Below are 18,554 nucleotides of genomic sequence, written 5' to 3' on the forward strand. Positions count from 1 at the left end.
AACAAAGCCCAGCCTCAAGTTCCCAGCAGGAAGAAGAGGCATCAACCTTACCTGACACTGTAGGAGGCATGGAGAATGCCCAGGCTGTGTCGAGGCCTTGAACAAGCTGTAGGAACCTCCTCTGGGGAGCTCTGGGGGCCACTGTTTACTTGGAGCCCCAAGGACCCCACAGAGGTCAGAGATGGGAGTTCAGTCATCGCCAAGAGGCAGAAGAGGTGAATTTTTGGGTGGCCGGACCCTTCCTGGGGGAGCCCCAACAGAGGAGTGAGCAGCACAGTGCCCTGCTTGTTCCTCACAGGGCTCTGGAGTCCCTCTCCAGACCTTTGCAGCAGCTGGACTGGGGTTTGGTAATGGATGCCATTATCTGATGTACCTTTACCCAGAGCATGTGCACTATCTTGGCAGCAGGCAGAACACACAGCCTGTGTTTGTAGGAGGGCCTGCCTGAGAGGAGTGCTGGGAGGCACAGTGAACCAGGGCCAGAGATTGCCCAACTCTGAGAAAGAGAAAACACTGGCACAGGTAGCAGCTAAGGTGAAGGAAGCTTCAGCAAAGTGGCACTGACACCGCTGGGCCCCATGGCTGAGACAGTCCCAGAAGATAGAGGGCTGCGGAATAGGGCTGCTCCCCAGGATGCCTCCGTGAGTGATGGGCAGTCACCTCAGTCATGGGGGGTGGGGGCAAATCAGACCTTTCTTTCCTCTCTCCAGAACTTTGTTTTAACTCACCACCAGGACCACAAGCAGAGGGAGAACATGGCAGCAGGACTCTACTTCCTGGGCATCAAAGGGCTGAGGGGAAGGGATTCAGGGGTCAGGGGTGGGTGGGGGGCCTCTGAGGTCACTTCCTGCCCTAAGGCACACTCCTACAGGGAAATGATGTTCCTGTTTGTTACTTGGGCTGATGCAGCTTTTTCTGAATGAGACTCCAAACAGAGATGTGTTCACACACACCGGGGACTCTGCAGTGTTTCCTTCATCAGTGTGTCTGTCAGGCTCAGAGTCTCAGAGGCAGTAAACTGATGACATATGATGGCAGGCAACTTTTATGGGAATATAATAACATGACCACAACAGGCAGATATAAGACCCCAGAAAGAGGTGAAAGGGACAGACAGCAAGTCTGGGGGCCAAGAGGTTGGGGTACAAGTTCTCCACCCAAGTTACATGGAGAAATGTTTACTTGAGAAATGGCCTTTGACTAAAGTAAGGATGTGGGTGGGATTTGAAGCAGGAGGCTAAACTGGAAGACAGAAAGGAAGCACCCCACCTCACCCCAGCCCACCTTTCCATCTTGCCTGCTGTGGGGAGGAGGGAGAGAAAGACAAGAAAGGTCTGCGGACTCCACATCCAAAAGGGAAGGCCACAGGCCACTTGGTCTGGTCCTCACTTGCTAGGACAGGACTTCAACCCAGTCCATTCCTAGTCTGCCCTGCAGCCATAACTAATAGCCAGCTCTGATCTGGGAACATGGCCAGCTCCTGCTGAGAAATGCCTCGTAGGAGCTGACTGCAGTGCTCACAGCCTGAACAGTATATAAAGTCAGTAATGGCTTTAGGGACATTTTCTGCCTAAAAGGCTGACAAATCAGCTACCACAGCATGGAATGCAAATAACTGCCCAAATCCAACATCTGGGAAAGCTTGCCATTTCCAATTTCCTTTTCTCCAATTCTGTAACTCAAGGTTCCAAGTGATAATCTTCCCCCAACATATATGGCACCTAGAACAAGAGGATGGATGAGGGATACATATCTTATGTCTAGTTATTTTAAAGTTATCAATCAAGCTAACAACTGTTAAGTTTCTATCTTCCTATTTTGACATACCTTCCTCACAACCTGAAAGGCCAGATGTAAGTTTAGATATCCTAGGGCCTTTTGGAGCAGCAGCTAGAATGTGGTGGCACAGGGGAGCCAGCTTCTGGCTCCCTTCTCTGTCCCCTTCTCTGCCCACCCCTGTGCTACAGTCTGTCCCCCTTCTCTGCCCACCCCTAGTGCAACATGTGACTCACACACCCCTATGTGGTCATGCCATCCTGCCTACCCACATTCCATTCGCTCTCCACAGACAAATGCCCCTTGGGCCTGGGGTGCCTGGAGTGGCAAGTGCCCTTGGCCCACAGTCCATGGGCAGGAGTGTGGCTAGAGGAGGACTAGAGGGGCTCAGTCCTCAGGACAAAGATGTGTAAGATCTGGTCTGAGCATTTTAATAAAGGCCCAGGCTCATCCCCTCAGCCAAGAACAAACCCTGCATGCTTTTGCACAGACACTGAGTCATCAGCACATCACTACTACTCAAGGGCATGGATTCCTCATCTTAGAAAAAGGAACTTGGGCTCTGTGCTCCCTAAGTTCCCTTCTAATTTGTGCTTCTGACTCAGGCATTTGATCAGAAGTTAATACAAGGAGAAATTACAATGTAGCCCAGCAGGAGCTGAACAGGTTACCTACAAATAAACCTGCTTTTGCTTTTTTGGATGTCACCTGTCAGAAATTTAAGTGATATTCTGACAGTCATACTGATTAAGATGTCAACTGAATAGATATTTAAGTATTTGAAAAATACAGAGAATTTGTCAAAACCTCAAAACCTAACAAATCCATCCTGGGAGTCAAGGAAATACTTAAAAATGGAGCAGAGGCTGTCTCCAACCCAGAAACGAATTCTCTTCCTCTGAAAGTTGTGCTGCATGTGTAGCTCCAGGAAGTCACAATCCCCCCTTTTTCTTTTTAACGTTATTTTTGAGAAAGAGAAACAGAGCACGAGCCAGGGAGGGGCAGAGAGAGAGGGAGACACAGAATCCAAAGCAGGCTCCCAAGTTCTGAGTTGTTAGCACAGAGCTGGAGGCGGGGCTCAAACCCACGAACCAGGAGATCACCACCTGAGCCAAAGTCGGCTGCTTAACCAACTACAGGTGACCCAGAAGTCATGGTCCCTTGATGGCAGCTAAGGTCCCTGGCTGCCTGTGCCCAGCCTACTTAGCCTAAGATGAGGGGTACTGCCCACCCCCCAGCAACAGGGAGCACCTCTTTCCTTTTATCTGTCTTCCTATTGTGACACCTCTTTCCCCAGGGCCCCAGCATGCTCCACCTTTCCAAAGCACTTATCTGGAAAGTGGAACCCACTCAGGCATTAGGTCACCTGCACATATTGCTCCAGAGCCCAAAATGTCCAATGTCCCTTTCTTAGCTGCCCCTCCACTTGAAATATAACCTGGCCAGGTGTTAGTTCACAGAAGCAATTTCTAAGCTGAGTCATATCTTATATCAATCGACTTAATGTCCCTCCTGCAGATGTTTACTTTTTATAACCAAACAAATAAGCATCTTATGTTAGCTCAATGAGTCTCTCAGTAATTGCCAGAATTTCTGATAGTTTAATAGAATTAAATGGAGAAACTAGGCAGTATGAGTGCTAGTGGTGGAAGTGGTGAGCAAGGGTCAGGTGCAGGGTTGACCTGCCTGAAATTCAGCACCTTCTGTAGCTGGCCTAAATCTCCCCCAGGAGAGATCTCCCTTTCCATCTCTGAGGGCACAGACCTTCACCCCTCCTCCATCTCCATAGCCAGCTCCTGCCTTGGAGGCATTGGCACTTGAGGGGCTAGGCGGGAGTACTACTCTGGAGTTCCACTCAAAGGTTCATTCTCTTAGATGGAAAACAAACGTTGAGATAGTTCAGATCAGCTGAAAAAACAGTGATCTCTTATGTACCTGCAACTTAACTACCAAGAACTGTGAAGTTCACTCCCCTCGTTCTTCCCTGTACCCTTCTCTCTTGCATTCCTCTCTATTCCACAGAGATAGTCCTTCTGCTAAAGTAGGTATTCAGGTTTCCCAGTTTCTTCTGTATAATTTAGGATCTTTATGGTAATAATTCTAACATCAGATAAGATAAGTAGCCATGGTCTGCTGTTTTCATACTGCCCTGCAATTCTGGGGACTACTCACTGATAGTTACTGTCATAGATGACCACCTGTATTGATCTTCCATTTCTGTGGTCCTTTCCAAGGACTTCTGACCTCTGCCACTACAGGGGAAGTTTGACAGAGACTTCTGGAGACTATTTTCACATAATGTAAGTCATTTTATTTTCACACAAAGCACATGTAGGCATTGTGTACACAGTATAAATATACCCTGAATGGATGCTTGAGGTCAGCCTGCTCTACACCTGGCCTGTCTTGCTCCATCTTGACCACCTGTCCCATTCATTAAAATCTAAGCTTTTCTGGGGCACCTGGGTAGCTCAGTTGGTTGGGCATCTGACTTTGGCTCAGGTCATGATCTCATGGTTTGTGGGTTTGAGCCCTGCATCAGGCTCTGTGCTGACAGCTCAAAGCCTGGAGCCTGCTTTGGATTCTGGGTCTCCCTCTCTGCCCCTCCCCTGCTCACATTCTGTCTCTGTCTCTCTCTCAAAAATAAACATTAAAAAAATTTTTTTTCATCTAAGTTTCTTTGCATGATGAGAGATGGTAACTACACATATTGTAGTGACTTTGCAGTATACACAAATCTTAAATTGCTGTGTTGTGCACCTGACACTAGCATAATGTTATATACCAATTTTACCTCAATAAAAAGTTTAAGTTTCTCAGAGACCACCTTTTTCACTGTCATATCCCAAACTCCAAACTTGTAGCATCATGTGGGCTCCCAATAAGTATTGGATGCTTGCTTGCTTACTTGACTGAACACATCAGTGCGTGAGTGGCAACTCTGAGGAGGAAACATCATGGGGTCAACTGGAACTTGTTAAAAAATACACTTTTTCCTGCACTAAGAAACAAAAGGAAAAATTGTATGCATTTAAAAACGGAAACCTGAGGGGCACCTGGGTGGCTCAGTCGGTTAAGTGTCTGACTTTGGCTCAGGTCATGATCTCATGGCTCGTGAGTTTGAGCCCCACATCAGGCTCTATGAGGACAGATCAGAGCCTGAAGTCTGCTTCAGATTCTGTCTCCCTCTCTCTCTGCCCTTCCCTGCTCATGCTCTGTCGCTCTCTCAAAAATAAACATTAAAGGGGTGCCCGGGTGGCTCAGTTGGTTTGAGTGTCTGACTTCGGCTCAGGTCATGATCTCACAGTCTGTGAGTTCGAGCCCCGTGTCGGGCTCTGTGCTGACAGCTCAGAGCCTGGAGCCTGCTTCGTTTGGATTCTGTGTCTCTCTGCCCCTCCCCCGCTCATGCTCTGTCTGTCTCTCTCTCTCTCTCTCTGTCAAAAAGAAACATTAAAAAAAATAAAAATAAAATAAACATTAAAAAAAAAAAATAAAAATGGAAATGTTAGTAGGCAGGTTCTTCTTCTGGGGGAGCCTCAATAATTTAAATGATTGAATTGATAAAATGGAAAGAATTTAGATATGCTGATAGCTAATACCATTCAAAGGTATCAGTGATACCACAAAACATCGATTTACTTGATGTACAAATACAACATCACACCAACAACAGCAACAAGATATTGACAATGACGATGACATAACAATGGTGCTTCTTCCAAAATCATCTTGAATGGCTTTGTTATGCAAAACTCCTCATTTAAATAAGATGCAACTTTTCTAAGGATTGTGTCTTCCAAATATTGAGCACTAGTTTTTTGATAGCTGCATCCCTTCACATACCAGGTATGGGAAGTCTGTTTGGCATCAGGAAATAGTAAGTCAGAGGCAGGGAAGAGAAAAGTTAAGGACATGCCCCAGCTAAGGTCTCCCCAAAGCATAGCAGCTCACAAAGCTCTCTCTAGTCCAGAGTCTGGGTCTCATCCACCATAGGGTGCCTGGGTTCGGGCTCCACCAATTTGGGTTGAGGTTCTCTGGAGCCAGGAGCTGTGCTAGAGGGAAGCCGCAAAGCTCCCTCTGAAGGGAAAAAAAGATTGCCCTCACTGATGCTCCTATTTTCTCAGAGCCCTTGGGCTCTACCTGCCTAAACCCTTGTTGCCAGTTCAGGATCTCAACCACACTAGCTGCTGCTAGCTCTCACCTCTTGGGTCTCCTCCCTGTTTTCTCCTAAGTCCTAAGTGGCTTTTGAAGAAGCCCCTCACCTGTCATGTTTCTCAGCAGGGCCTCCAGGACAGCTTGTTCTCCTCTGAAAATGACAACAGCCTATACTTCACCTACAGTGGCCAGTCCAACACCTTGGAGGTCCAGGATCTCAGCTACCAGGTAGAGGCATACCTGAGGACAAGGTGGGAGGAGTGGGCAGGGAAGGCCAAATGATTCCCCAAGTGGAAGGTAAGGGTGAGCCCATCCTGAGGGCCCTCTGCCAAGTTGATGTCTCACATGTTGGATCAAAGTACCACAAGACTTCCTTCAGCTATATATACTGTAGCTGGAAGTTGAGAGGCATTAGAGAACAAGACCTCTGTAAAAACATAAAGAAATTATGTGACCCTGTTGGGGAAAAAACAAATCTCTCAAACTTTAACTTCAGATTTTGAAGTAAGTTTAGACTTTTGGGAAAGTTACAAAAATAGTACAGAGTTTCCATGTAACCTTTGCCCAACTTCCCCTAATGTTAACATCTTGCATACCCAGAGCAAAATAATGAAAACCAAGAAATTAACAATGCCGTGACGCTATTCACTAAACTACAGACTTTCAGGTTTCACTAAACTATAGACTTTCAGGTTTCACCAGCTTCGGGTTTTGTTATTTGTTTGCTTGCAAAGTACACTGTCCCTGGAGCTAATAAAATATCCAAAGTGCAAGGACTCCTGGCCTTTCAGAGGCTCTGAAGGACCCCCTGGTCAGATTCAAGACCCCATTTACCAGACCTCCTTGGGGTAGACCCCTGGCAGTTCAGATGGAATACGGTGGGGGGGCAGAATGGTAAACTTCAGAGGCCCAACTCTGGCTTCCTGTGAATGTGAATTAGGACAAGCTAATGAGCCTCACCATAAGCATTTTCTGTTCTGCCACTTGTTAGCTGTGCGACCTTGAACAAGTAACTGCTCTGAGCCTCACCTGTAAAAACAGCGATTATAATGGTACCTATGTTATAGGTCTGCAAGGAGGACTGAATGGGATAATAAATAGATTTACACAATGCCTTGCACGTAATAAACATTTAACAAATCATTAGTAAATTATCATTAACTGAAGAACTGAAGACATTGTTTTGCTTTATGTTTTTGTTTCCATTCTGCTATTACACATGCTTCCCATGTCTTAACTTCAGACTTGGAAATGGCAGCTTCAGGTTCTCAGCATGGTAGGTGGGGGCCCCTCAGGCCTTTTGTGCAACAGCAGGAGGATGTCTCCTGTACAGTTGAACAGAAGTTGCTGAAACCCTCTATTCCGCCCTCTGAAGAACCTTGCAATATCTCCCCACAGGTGGACATGGACTCCCAGGTGCCCTGGTTTGAGAAGCTGGCTCAGTTCAAGATGCCTTGGGCATCTCACAAGGATTCTTGTGAGCTGGGCATCCAAAATCTGAGCTTCAAAGTGAGAAGTGGGCAGATGCTGGCCATCATAGGGAGCTCAGGTACCATTAAGGGCAAACAGTGAGGCGATGGGTTCTGTCTCTTCTGGAATGCAGAATGGTCCCTCAGACAGATGGATGCTTCTCACAGAATTCTTTGCTGACTAGTAGAATAACCACAGCAGAGTGGGTGAGAAGCACAGGTTCTGGGTCAGGTGGACCTGGGTTCAAATCCCAGTTCAAGTCCCTCCATTTAGTAGCTGTCAGATAGCTGCCACCATTATGAATCATGAGTGTGCCTCTTGAAGCTGCATCCAGAGCAAAAACCTTTGTAAGATCTTCAGAATTGAATGTTCTTCTCAGGGGACTCTTCCATGCCAGGGGCATTCATTCACTCTTCTCCCACAACCTGGTAGGCACAGCACCCACCACAGCTCCCACTTCTTTGAGAGTCCCTCCAAGTCTTAGTGCAGCCTTCAACCATCTGCAAAGATCCAGAATCTTGGAGTGCCTCAGAGTGACTTCTGCAAGCCAAACTTAAAATTATGCAATGCTAAAGCTGAAAGGGGTCTTGGAGAATGGTGTTCACTCTCTCCACTGTATTATTTCTTTCTCCTTACCAGTCTGGAAGCCTCTTTAATGGAGGGTTTTTAAGTTATCTGGTCCTCAATATTTCTAGAGTGTCCTCCTGTCCCCCGCCCCAACATATGAACACCTTCATTTAACAGATGGGGAGACTAAAGTCTAGACAAAGTGAGTGATTCACCTAAGGGCATACATTTAATGCAGAGCTGGAACTAGAACTTTGGTCTTCTGATTCTCATATCAAGGTGTTTCTCTTTTAGATGGTGTTAGAACACTTTATTCTTTTTGATTAATCATTTCCAGAAGTAAAGATTACTGAACTTTTGAACATCTTCAATTTTTTAGTCTTCTGATAAGAAAATTCTGTTTATTGTCCAACCAAAGATCAAACAAGATAATGTATGTCAATGCACTTTGTAACTGAAATAACACCACAGGTCAAGTCCTGCCCACTTTTGGCTCTGCCTCTGCAATTCTTATCTAAAAAAGAAAACAGACACTTCAGAAGCCAATTTTGTTTTTGTTTGTAACTCCTGGTGGCTTTTCCTGTTATATGTGCTTTTCTTCATGAACTGAGAATCTGGGAGATACACGGGCCTTCCAAGGCACTTCCATAAAGCCTAAGAGTCCCCACAATTAATACTCGCTACACATGACCCTGCAGGTGTTAGCATCCCTGAGGCAAGTGAAGTTTGGAGAGGCTGAGCAGTCTCCAGGACTCTTGACTCTAGGTTCAGTGTTGTTTAGCTTCAGGTTTACTTGACTGAATTTATTTAAATGATTTCTTAGAAACACTTATCAATTAGGGGCACCTGGGTGGCTCAGTCAGTTCTAAGCATCTGCTCCTGGTTTTGGGTCAGGCGATGATCTCATGGTTTGTGAGTTCGAGCCCCACATCAGGCTCTGCACCACTAGCGTGGAGCCTGCTTGGGATTCTCTCTCTCTCTCCCTCTCTCACTGTCCCTCCTGTGCTCTCTTTCTTCTTCCCTCTCAAAATAAATAAACTTTTTTTTAAAAGAAACACTTAACGGGGCACCTGGGTGGCTCAGTCGGTTAAGCGTCCGACTTCAGCTCAGGTCATGATCTTGCGGTCCGTGAGTTCGAGCCCCGCGTCGGGCTCTGGGCTGATGGCTCAGAGCCTGGAGCCTGCTTCCGATTCTGTGTCTCCCTCTCTCTCTGCCCCTCCCCAGTTCATGCTCTCTCTCTGTCTCAAAAATAAACGTTAAAAAAAAAAATTTTTTTTTTAAATAAAAAAAAAAGAAACACTTATCAATTATACTTCCTGAGGCTTAACAAAGAATAAAACAAATTATGAAGACTCATTATAATTTATAATAAATCCAAACAGCCTCAGGCATTTTGGCTGCTTCTGTAGAATCAGCAGTAGTGGCAGCAGTGTTTGCCAATGAAGGAGTTTACGGAATTGGAGATTCCAGCCAACTGAATGCCTTTGGTGTTCTCTCCTGATTCATGGAAGGTCTCTCCAGTTGCACTAGGCGGTCTCCACAGCAAAGGCCACCCACACCTCTCCTAAAGTGCTGTTTAGGAAAGTGGACTTCCCACTTGGACTGGGAACCCCAGTGTCCCTGTGAATACTGACAAAGTCCCCTGCCATCTCAGAGCCTGGATCCACTAGTTGAGCGGCTTGAACCCCCGACATTAATGTACCTCCAGCTCCCCAAAGGTGCTCAAGTTGGCTGCAGGTGAAAGCCCTGGAGCTCCAGGTGCTGAGGCTGACCCATCCGGGTCCAAGAGCTGTGCCACTTTCTCTAGGGCCTCGGTCACTTCTGAAAGGACAGAGAAGTCCAGGGTGGTTGAAAGAGTGTGCGGGCAGCCAGGGCTTCCAGGCTAGCGCCCGCAGCTCTGCTCTCAGGAGGTCTCTGGTGGCTTCACAGGGTGTGGGAGAGCCTCTTTGCTGGACGTGATCACCGGGAGAGGCCACGGCAGCAAAATTAAGTCAGGTCAAATCTGGATCAACGGGCAGCCCAGCACGCCTCAGCTCGTGAGGAAGTATGTGGCCCATGTGCGCCAGCACGACCACCTGCTCCCCAACCTAACCGTCCGCGAGACCCTGGCTTTTGTTGCCCAGCTACGCCTGCCCAGAACCTTCTCCCAGGCCCAGCGTGACAAAAGGGTAACTGCCTGACCCTGGTGACCCCAAGAAGCCATGACATCCTTCCCCTTGTCGACCTTCCCCCCCCCCCCCCCCCCCCCCCCCCGCCTCAGGGCCCAGTCACAGGTCAACTCTAAGCAGCCCAGCTCGCCATCCTTCCATAGGTACCCTGCCCTCTGTCCGCCTTTAAACCCATCCTTCTGTAAGCCGCCTACGCCCTGGCCGGGTCCCTTCACAGCACAGGACAAAACGTGAGAGGAGTGTCTACCTGTTTTCCGGTCCTCCGTGTGGGCAGAGTGCCCTGCTGTCCTGTCCCCAGGTCGCGGCCAGGTTCCCAAGATGGCACCGCCCTCTGCGCGTGAGAGCCACTCAGGATATGCAGAAAAAATGCAGGAGCAAACACTGCATGGGGCAGCGAAGGCTACAGCACAAACCCACCCGGAGGGGGTGGGGCGGGGGGCAAGGGTGGGCAGCCGCTTTCTACTCCAGGACAGCACCCACGTAACCTGGAGCGAGGCGGGCAGCGCCGCGCCTAAACCTACGTCCTCCCGCGCAGGTGGACGATGTGATTGCGGAGCTGCGCCTGCGCCAGTGCGCCCACACGCGCGTGGGCAACGCGTACGTGCGGGGCGTGTCTGGGGGCGAGCGGCGCAGAGTCAGCATCGCGGTGCAGCTCCTGTGGAACCCAGGTGAGGGGGCGGGGGGGAGGGTGGACAGAGGCGCCCCCGCGGCTTGGCTCCCACCAGCCACAGTCCTGACGGCTCACTAGGCCCCTGTCTCCGCTGGGAAGGAATCCTCATTCTGGATGAGCCCACCTCCGGCCTCGACAGCTTCACGGCCCACAACCTGGTGAAAACGCTGTACCGCCTGGCCAAAGGCAACCGGTTGGTGCTCATCTCCCTCCACCAGCCTCGGTCTGACATTTTCAGGCTTTTTGATTTGGTCCTCCTGATGACGTCCGGCACCACCATCTACTTGGGGGCAGCCCAGCACATGGTGCAGTATTTCACAGCCATCGGCCACCCCTGTCCTCGCTACAGCAACCCTGCAGACTTCTATGGTGAGCCCCCAAGCAGTGCCCCCCCTCCCCCACCCCCACCCCCCCCCCCCCCCCCCACCCCCGAAGCTCCAGCAGGGCCTGATGGAGAGCTTCAGGAGGGAAGCTGTCAGAGGTTTCAGGGGAGTAGGATATAGGAGCAGGGCGGCCCAGCGGGCTGGAGAATGTGTGTCACTTTGCCAAGTATCAAATACTAGAAACAAGGGCCCAAGAAAATCCAGCTTCTGACATAGCCACTCTTGTGTGCATGATAAGAAACCTGTGAGTTCCAAAGTGGGTGGTGGGGGGATAGAATTCAAGAGGGTTTGGGTCAATCTTCTAGAATTGTGGTCTTTATTCAGACTCTTTAGGGAAATTTAGGAGGCCACCTGGAAATCTTCAAGCTGTGCCCTGGTGCCCCCGCAGAGGCAGGGAGCCTGAAAGCACTGTATGGTGGAGGGACCCCAGGGCCCGGAGAGTTCAGGGCCTTTTGGAGGTCTTGGTCAATGAGGCACTAGGTCTGAAAATTGCTTTGTCACCCCCAGAAAGGCCTTCCTGCTGAGGGTCCTGAGCCCTCAATTGTATAGCCCTCAGGGAAAGCGTGGGCTGGTTCCTGGAGAGATAGTTCCTTTGTTCCTGGAGAGATAGTTGCCTTTACAGGTGTGTGACCCGAAAGCGGATCCCTGAACCCTGAATGCTGAGGCGTGCCATGGCTGCTGGCCAGGCCACACAGCTTTACCAGGGCGGCTGGGGGGAGGGGGCGGGGAGACAGTAGCTGTGGCTTGTCCAATATGCCACCTGGAGCCCCAGCCTTCCTCCCAAGATGGCCCAGTGTAGCAAGGCCTCACCAATAACCATGACAACAGGGACCATGTCCTTGAGGGCAGACATTGGGCCCAAAGGCACCAAGCTACAGAGGGTGTCCCTTTGACTCTCACAGCCCTGTCAGGCCAAGGCCATTTCCATCCATACAGATGAGAAGACAGAAGTCTGAAGAGTTAAACCTTTGGCAGAGAATTTGTAAGACGCAGAACTGGGACTCCCAGCCAGTGTGTCCAGCCCCCAACTTGACTCCTGGCCCTGGGCCCACATCCTCCTGTCAGCATCCAGTGCTCTTCCCCACCCCAGGGGGACTCTCTCCAGTCTGCCAGCCCTTGCCCTGTGCACTCACAGCGTGTGAACTCACATAGAGGTCACCCTCCCTCCCAGTGCTCAGGAGCCAGCTTGGCTTCCTGGCAGCGTATCATCCTGAGGCTAGCCATTTCCAGATAAAGGGGGCAGAGGGCATCTGTCAACCTGGCCACGGGAGCAACATGCAGTAACTCCAGAGCGGGGTTACCAGAAGTCAAATGCCTAGAACAGACCTGAACAGAAGTTTTTCTTTATTTTATATTTTTATCACTTTTGGTGGGGGGCTCTTGCCTACCACCTACCAATCTGGGGTACAGGGCCTGGCAGTACCCAGAGAATCTGGTGTTCTGATCTACAGCCCTGCACACCAAGGAGACATGTTGCATTTTACAAGACCGCTCCTAGACATTATCCTGCCATGGGACGTGTCATGAAAATGGTAGGAAGGAAGAGACAGAGGTTAAGAGGAGAAATGGAGGGAGGTGAGCCACCCTCCAGCCTGCAGTGAGGCTGGGTTCAGAAGGGTCCTGGTGGTGACTGTGTGGATGTGCCTTTCTGACATCGCAGGAGCCCCATGAGAGTAGAGCTGTGGCTGGGACTACCAGATGCTCCCCACAAGTAACATAGAGGTGGGTGCACAGTAGCCTGGTTCTCCAGCTGGTCATGCCAGCTCCTTCCCCTGGAGGGCGGTGACAACTCTGCTTAGAGTTGGCCAGACATTGGCAACCTCCAGCCAAAACATTCTCCCCTTCTAGACAGGTTGCTTAGGGAGCCAAATTACTAATCTACAGTGAGAACTAGAATTTCCCAGTGCCCAGACTTCCCAGCTGTCCTATGGCCAGCCTCCCTTCCCCTCATGGGTAGAAGGCACACCTGGAAGGCTGAGTCCCTGTCACAAGCTTTAATGGCTTGAGCTGGAGTCAGGGCATAACTGTGTCATGACCTTTGGCTCCAAAGGCCCAGTGCATCCTGTTCTGTCCTAGGGATGTCCCCATAATGAGCCTGGGTGTTGGGATGGAGGCCAGGGCCCACAGGGCCTCTGCTGTTGCCTTTTCCCTGAAGCAGGCTTTCCCCTGAAGTGGATGTGGCTAGGCCCAGCACGGGGGAGGCCAGCCCTGGGTATCTCTCTGCCTCTCTCTGCTTTTCCCATCACTTCATGGTCTACCCTCACAGGGTGGGGAGCATGTCCCAGAACCTCCAAGGGCTGACCAGTGTTGTGAGCTGGCCTTGCAGTGAGCTCCTCACCTGTGAGCAGGTGCAGAGACCTGGCCACACATGGCCCCACATCCTCTACTTACAGTGGACTTGACTAGCATCGACAGGCGAAGCAGAGAACAGGAAGTGGCCACCAGGGAGAAGGCTTGGTCCCTTGCAGCCGTGTTCCGAGAAAAAGTTCGTGGCTTCGATGACTTTCTGTGGAGAGCAGAGGCAAAGGAGCTGGGTGAGGGCACTTGCCTGGAGAGGTAAGGCAGGCCAGGGCGGCTCTGGGTGGAGAGCTCCTTGCAGAAGGCAGCCGCCCCCATGTCCCATGACACCCTCTGCCTCTTGACAGCCAGGCCCTCCCCCAGGACACTCACCAGCCCCTGACTTCCACTGAGCTGCCTGGCCCTGTGCAGCAGTTTACCATGCTGATCCGGTAATTATCTGCCATTTCATCCCACCACCACCTCCCCTACCCCAGACCTCTTTATTGTGTCAAATTAAGCCCTTTCTATCTAAAGTGAATTTGAAGGAGAAAGCAAAAGGTAGAATTCTTAAAAACCAGTATCGTCAAGACTAGCACTAGCTCTCTCTCTATAATACAGAACACTCCTGTTACTTTTATTCTTTAAACAAAATCAAAATGTTCTTATTGGCTGAATGATTGTAGAAATTACATAGGATCATTATGAAAAATTCAGACAATACAGGAGAACCTCAGTGGAAGGAGAAGGTCTCCTGTTAGGCCAGCCCTCAGAGTAAACGAGACCCAAGTGTTTGGTGGGTGATATTCCCATGCACACAAGCATTGTAATTCATAAATGGGATCATACTCTGTATATGGTTCTGTAACCATTTTTTTTGTTTTTGGTTGCACATAGAATAGGCCTGTACCTGTCATCCGGTTAGGTCTTCCTCAGCATTCCAATCTAGCCATAATTCATTTTCCTGCAAACTGTATATTGATGGTCAGATTTTTTTAGGCTTATGCTATGACAAGTAACACTGCAACAAACATCCTTGTAGGTGCATCTTTACACACGTGATTGGTTATTTCCTTAAGATAATGTGTTTAAGTAAAATTGCAAGGCTGATACACTGACAGTAAAGTAACAATTGTTTATTATGCACATACGGTGAGACAGATGCTTTCATCCACGATCTCATTTGAGCCTCAGAATCCTTGCGAGGGGGGTACTGCTGTTCCCCCATTTTATGAGAGAGTAAAGTGAGCCTTTCATCCCTGCATAGACAGAAGGGCATCGCTAGTGTCACGGGGCTGGTGTATGTTATTCCCTTGGCACCTCTTTTGTTTTTTAAGTCGTCAGATTTTCAACGATTTCCGAGACCTGCCAACTCTCCTCATCCATGCAGCAGAGGCCTGCCTGATGTCCCTGGTCATTGGGTTCCTCTATTATGGCCATGGGGCCATCAAGCTCTCCTTTATGGACACAGCTGCCCTCTTGTTCATGATTGGAGCTCTTATCCCTTTCAACGTGATTCTGGATGTCATATCCAAATGTGAGTGTGCCTTGCTCTCTGTGGCCCACACCCGGAGCAACCAGAGGACACGGTGGTAGTCACCCCTCTGAGCTGGTCCAAGGCCGACCTCTCTTCCTCCAAACTCCTGGGGAAAATGGGTTTGCTGACTGTTTTCACCATGATTGTGAAATAAAAGAAGATGATGATTTTTAAGGTTCGCACATTAATATTAGTATGCAAATGAACACAGAGTGCCAAGCAGTCTTAGACATTCCTGTAATAGCGGGATTTATATTTGACAGCAGTTCATAAGTTACAGAATTACAAACACCTTAAATTAGGATGGTTTAACTCTGCCTGCTTTTTAAAAATAGGAGACATTTAGGCCACAGGAATATTTACAATTGTACTAAAAGAGACTCAAAAACAGAAACACTGAAAATTAATGTCACTTTTTCATTCTCCTTTTCTCCCCTTTTTTAGGTCACTCAGAGAGGGCAATGCTTTACTATGAACTAGAAGACGGGCTGTACACTGCTGGTCCATATTTCTTTACCAAGGTGACTGGTCAGGGCTGAGAGCAAGTTACCAGGTGGGGGTGCAGGGACAGAGAAAGCTACACTGCATTGTACAGAAGCTCCAGAGTAGTATTTTGCTGAACCAGGGGCCATGCATCATCTATGGTTGCTGCTGTCACGTTCCCTAGGGGGTTATAGAGACTTGCTATTTTTTAAACATTTACCCGAAGACCAGGACTGTAGACCAAGAGTGACACTTTCCTGGTCAGCAGAAATCTGAAAAAAGAAAAGAAAAGATGGGAAACATCCAGCATACTTTACCTCTCCAGTCTCCCCACATCTCCAGGAAGCAGGTCAGCAGGTGTTACTGTACTTATTTCCAGGAAGTGGAGGCTCAGAGATGTTATACGGCTGTCTCAAAGCCCCACAGCTATTTGGTCTGGGCAGGCAGGGTGGGGACTTTGAAACAGGAGAATAGATACACAACTGCCATTTTCACCAGGCCACGCTGCTTCCGCGGGGGAAACTGTTCTGAACTCTCCCAGATGGAGCACGTGGCATCTGCAGTGGGAAACCAGCAGTGAGCTCACGTTCCAGGGTCCCATGGGCCCCTCACGGGCCCTCCTGCTGCAGTCTGGCTATTAGCAGGAGGGAAGGTTGACATCCTTGAGGGTTACACTATCTTCAAACATTTAAAGAACAATTGGCAATGAAGGCATTAGCTCCACGTCCTTGCAAGGGCTATTCTTTGCAGATCTTAGGGGAGCTTCCAGAGCACTGTGTCTACATCATAATCTATGGGATGCCCATCTACTGGCTGGCTAACCTGCGCCCGGGCCTGGAGCCTTTTCTACTGCACTTCCTGCTGGTGTGGCTGGTGGTCTTCTGCTGCAGGATCATGGCCCTGGGTGCCGCTGCCCTGCTCCCCACATTTCATACATCCTCCTTCTTTGGGAATGCTCTCTACAACTCCTTCTACCTCACCGGGGGCTTCATGATAAGCTTGGATAACCTGTGGATAGGTAAGGCGTGCTCCCCTCCCCTGGTCAAGCTTTTTGAGGCCTTCTGGGGTTGGATGAAGCCTATATTCACTTGGGGATGAGGACTCATCACTTAGATCCATTTAAAGCCTGGTTTTTCTGGGAGCAGGTGTCCTTGCCAACTGTCCTGTGTGTCAAAGGAATGTCTCCATGAGAGGGTGCAGATGGCACCTTCCCATATCCCTCAGCTGACACTTGGAAGCCACCCTTGACTCTCACTCTCCACATTCACCTGGGAGTCAGGTTAATTCTGCCTCCCACATCTTTCTCAGATCTGTCGCCTTGCCTGATCTCCCCCAGCCCTGGCCTTACTGTCTGGTGTCAGACCACAGCTACGGTCTCTGTGACCCTGATCCCTCCACATCCCTCTCGACCCTTGCCCATGGAAAGGGCTTTTTGTAAGGCGGAAATCCATGTTGCTGCTTTGCTTGAGTCCTCTAGTTAGGGCTGCTGACTCTCCACTGCCTCCACCTAGCTCTTCTGAAGTCCCCAACACCCTCCATGCACTCACATCTGAGCCTGTGAGGCTCTTCTCTGTAGGGCGCCATTCCCCCATTTCCACAGCTGCTCTCTTCTGCCAGGCCTTTCCTGACCATTCAGGGCAAGTTTGTTCCTTCCTCCTACTCCTAGCTCTGTGATACCACCATTGGGTCAGGGCACAGACTCAGAAATGTCAGTTGTACCTCCATGGAGCTGAGAACATGCTGGGACATTTAATAAGTTACTCTCTCAAATTGTTACCAATCAAACGTGTGGTGACTCCTGTAGCCACTTGGACCTTCTGTCCCAATCCATGTCCCAAGCTACCCCTCTCACCCTTTTGCCCTCTCCCTGCCCTCCTGCTCCCTCAGGGACCTTGCTGCCCTTGCGTAAGAGCCCCATCTCCAGGAGTATTTCCCAGGGAGCAGGTGGTTAGCCTGTGTGAATAACATGAGTCTCGCTATTTTCAGTGCCCGCTTGGATTTCCAAAGTCTCCTTCCTCCGCTGGTGTTTTGAAGGGCTGATGCAGATTCAGTTTAAAGGGCACACTTACCACATGGCCATCGGCAACCTCACCATCCCTATCCGGGGAGACGTAGTAAGTAGCTGAGGCCTTCAACTCTAAAAAGATAACATTCATCTGAACGTCTTCTCAGTGGGTTTACTGATATCTGTGTCCCCAGATCCTCAGCTCCATGGGCCTGAACTCATACCCGCTCTACATCATCTACTTCATCCTTATTGGCATCAGTGGTGGCTTTGTGATCCTGTACTATGTGGCCCTGAGATTCATCAAACAGAAGTCCAGTCAAGACTGGTGATTCATGCCCAGACTGCTGCTTGCTGGTGGGGACTCTAGGAGACCTTTCAACTGCACTCCTTTCCTTCCTCCCAAGGAGCCCCATCCCGGGCACCAGGAGGACAGCACAGGGAGCTCAGCTACACCAGCCCTCAATGTGCAGTGGCACAGGCTGGCCACAGGATGGCAGTAGAATAAAGACAGTGGAAGGGGATTTCTGATCACTGGCCAGAGCTTGCGATTTCTGGGATGGGGACATCTACAATGTTGCTAATTTATTTCCTTTTCGTATGTATTTATATAGGCAACTCAGTGCAAGATGGGAGCGAGTTAGGAATGAATTGAGTAGGCTGTGTGGGAACTGGTAGGATCCATAGGAATCAATAACAATGCCTAGCAAAATGTTTGGCCTCGTCTTCCAGGATCCTCAAACTCTGTGTTAAGTCACTCTCAATACAGAAGATGACCTAAAACATACCGGTGAGATGCCATTCTTTTTGTATGGGATCATGGGCTCCAAAAGCCAAACTGAACAATTAAAGATTTATTGAACATCTGATCTATACCAGGGACAGCTCAAAACACTTATGTGGAGGAGTATCCTAGAATTCTCCACCCTTTGAGGGGTGGTATCCCGTTTTATAGATGAGGAAACTGAGGCAAAAATTCAGTTTGCTAGGTAAGGTCACATGGCTACTATGTGGTAGAGTCCAATGTGGGGGTTGGAAAGCCTTGGAGGCCTTTAGGAGTTGG

General features: G+C 49.4%; 2 protein-coding genes across 7 annotated transcripts in view; one reads left to right on the top strand and one right to left on the bottom strand.

Annotated features, from left to right (window-relative positions):
- The window catches only part of ABCG5 (ATP binding cassette subfamily G member 5), a 47,573-nt gene extending 36,927 nt beyond the window's left edge, over positions 1 to 10,646 (bottom strand). For 3 of the 6 annotated variants that reach the window (XM_042981293.1, XM_042981294.1, XM_007097884.3), the window contains exons 1-4: positions 10,384 to 10,646; positions 6,039 to 6,171; positions 4,571 to 4,717; positions 52 to 1,721 (exon numbers count right to left, since the gene is read on the bottom strand). In XM_042981293.1, the coding sequence (XP_042837227.1) occupies positions 52 to 197 (146 nt within the window). In that variant the 5' untranslated portion in view covers positions 198 to 1,721; positions 4,571 to 4,717; positions 6,039 to 6,171; positions 10,384 to 10,646. Of the gene's footprint in view, positions 1 to 51; positions 1,722 to 4,570; positions 4,718 to 6,038; positions 6,172 to 10,383 lie in introns of those variants that run through there. The other 3 variants (XM_042981289.1, XM_042981290.1, XM_042981291.1) reach the window with 3 other exon arrangements.
- ABCG8 (ATP binding cassette subfamily G member 8) lies at positions 579 to 18,045 on the top strand. The gene is made up of 13 exons (XM_007097841.3): positions 579 to 641; positions 6,058 to 6,159; positions 7,330 to 7,480; positions 9,898 to 10,136; positions 10,672 to 10,804; positions 10,906 to 11,175; positions 13,583 to 13,745; positions 13,835 to 13,918; positions 14,804 to 15,003; positions 15,448 to 15,524; positions 16,237 to 16,504; positions 17,473 to 17,600; positions 17,686 to 18,045. The coding sequence occupies exons 1-13, from the start codon at positions 579 to 581 to the stop codon at positions 17,821 to 17,823; spliced, it is 2,016 nt and encodes a 671-aa protein (XP_007097903.3). The 3' UTR covers positions 17,824 to 18,045.
- The last annotated feature ends 509 nt before the right edge of the window (positions 18,046 to 18,554 follow it).

Source organism: Panthera tigris, chromosome A3 (assembly GCF_018350195.1).
Source record: "Panthera tigris isolate Pti1 chromosome A3, P.tigris_Pti1_mat1.1, whole genome shotgun sequence".
NCBI lineage: Eukaryota > Metazoa > Chordata > Mammalia > Carnivora > Felidae > Panthera > Panthera tigris.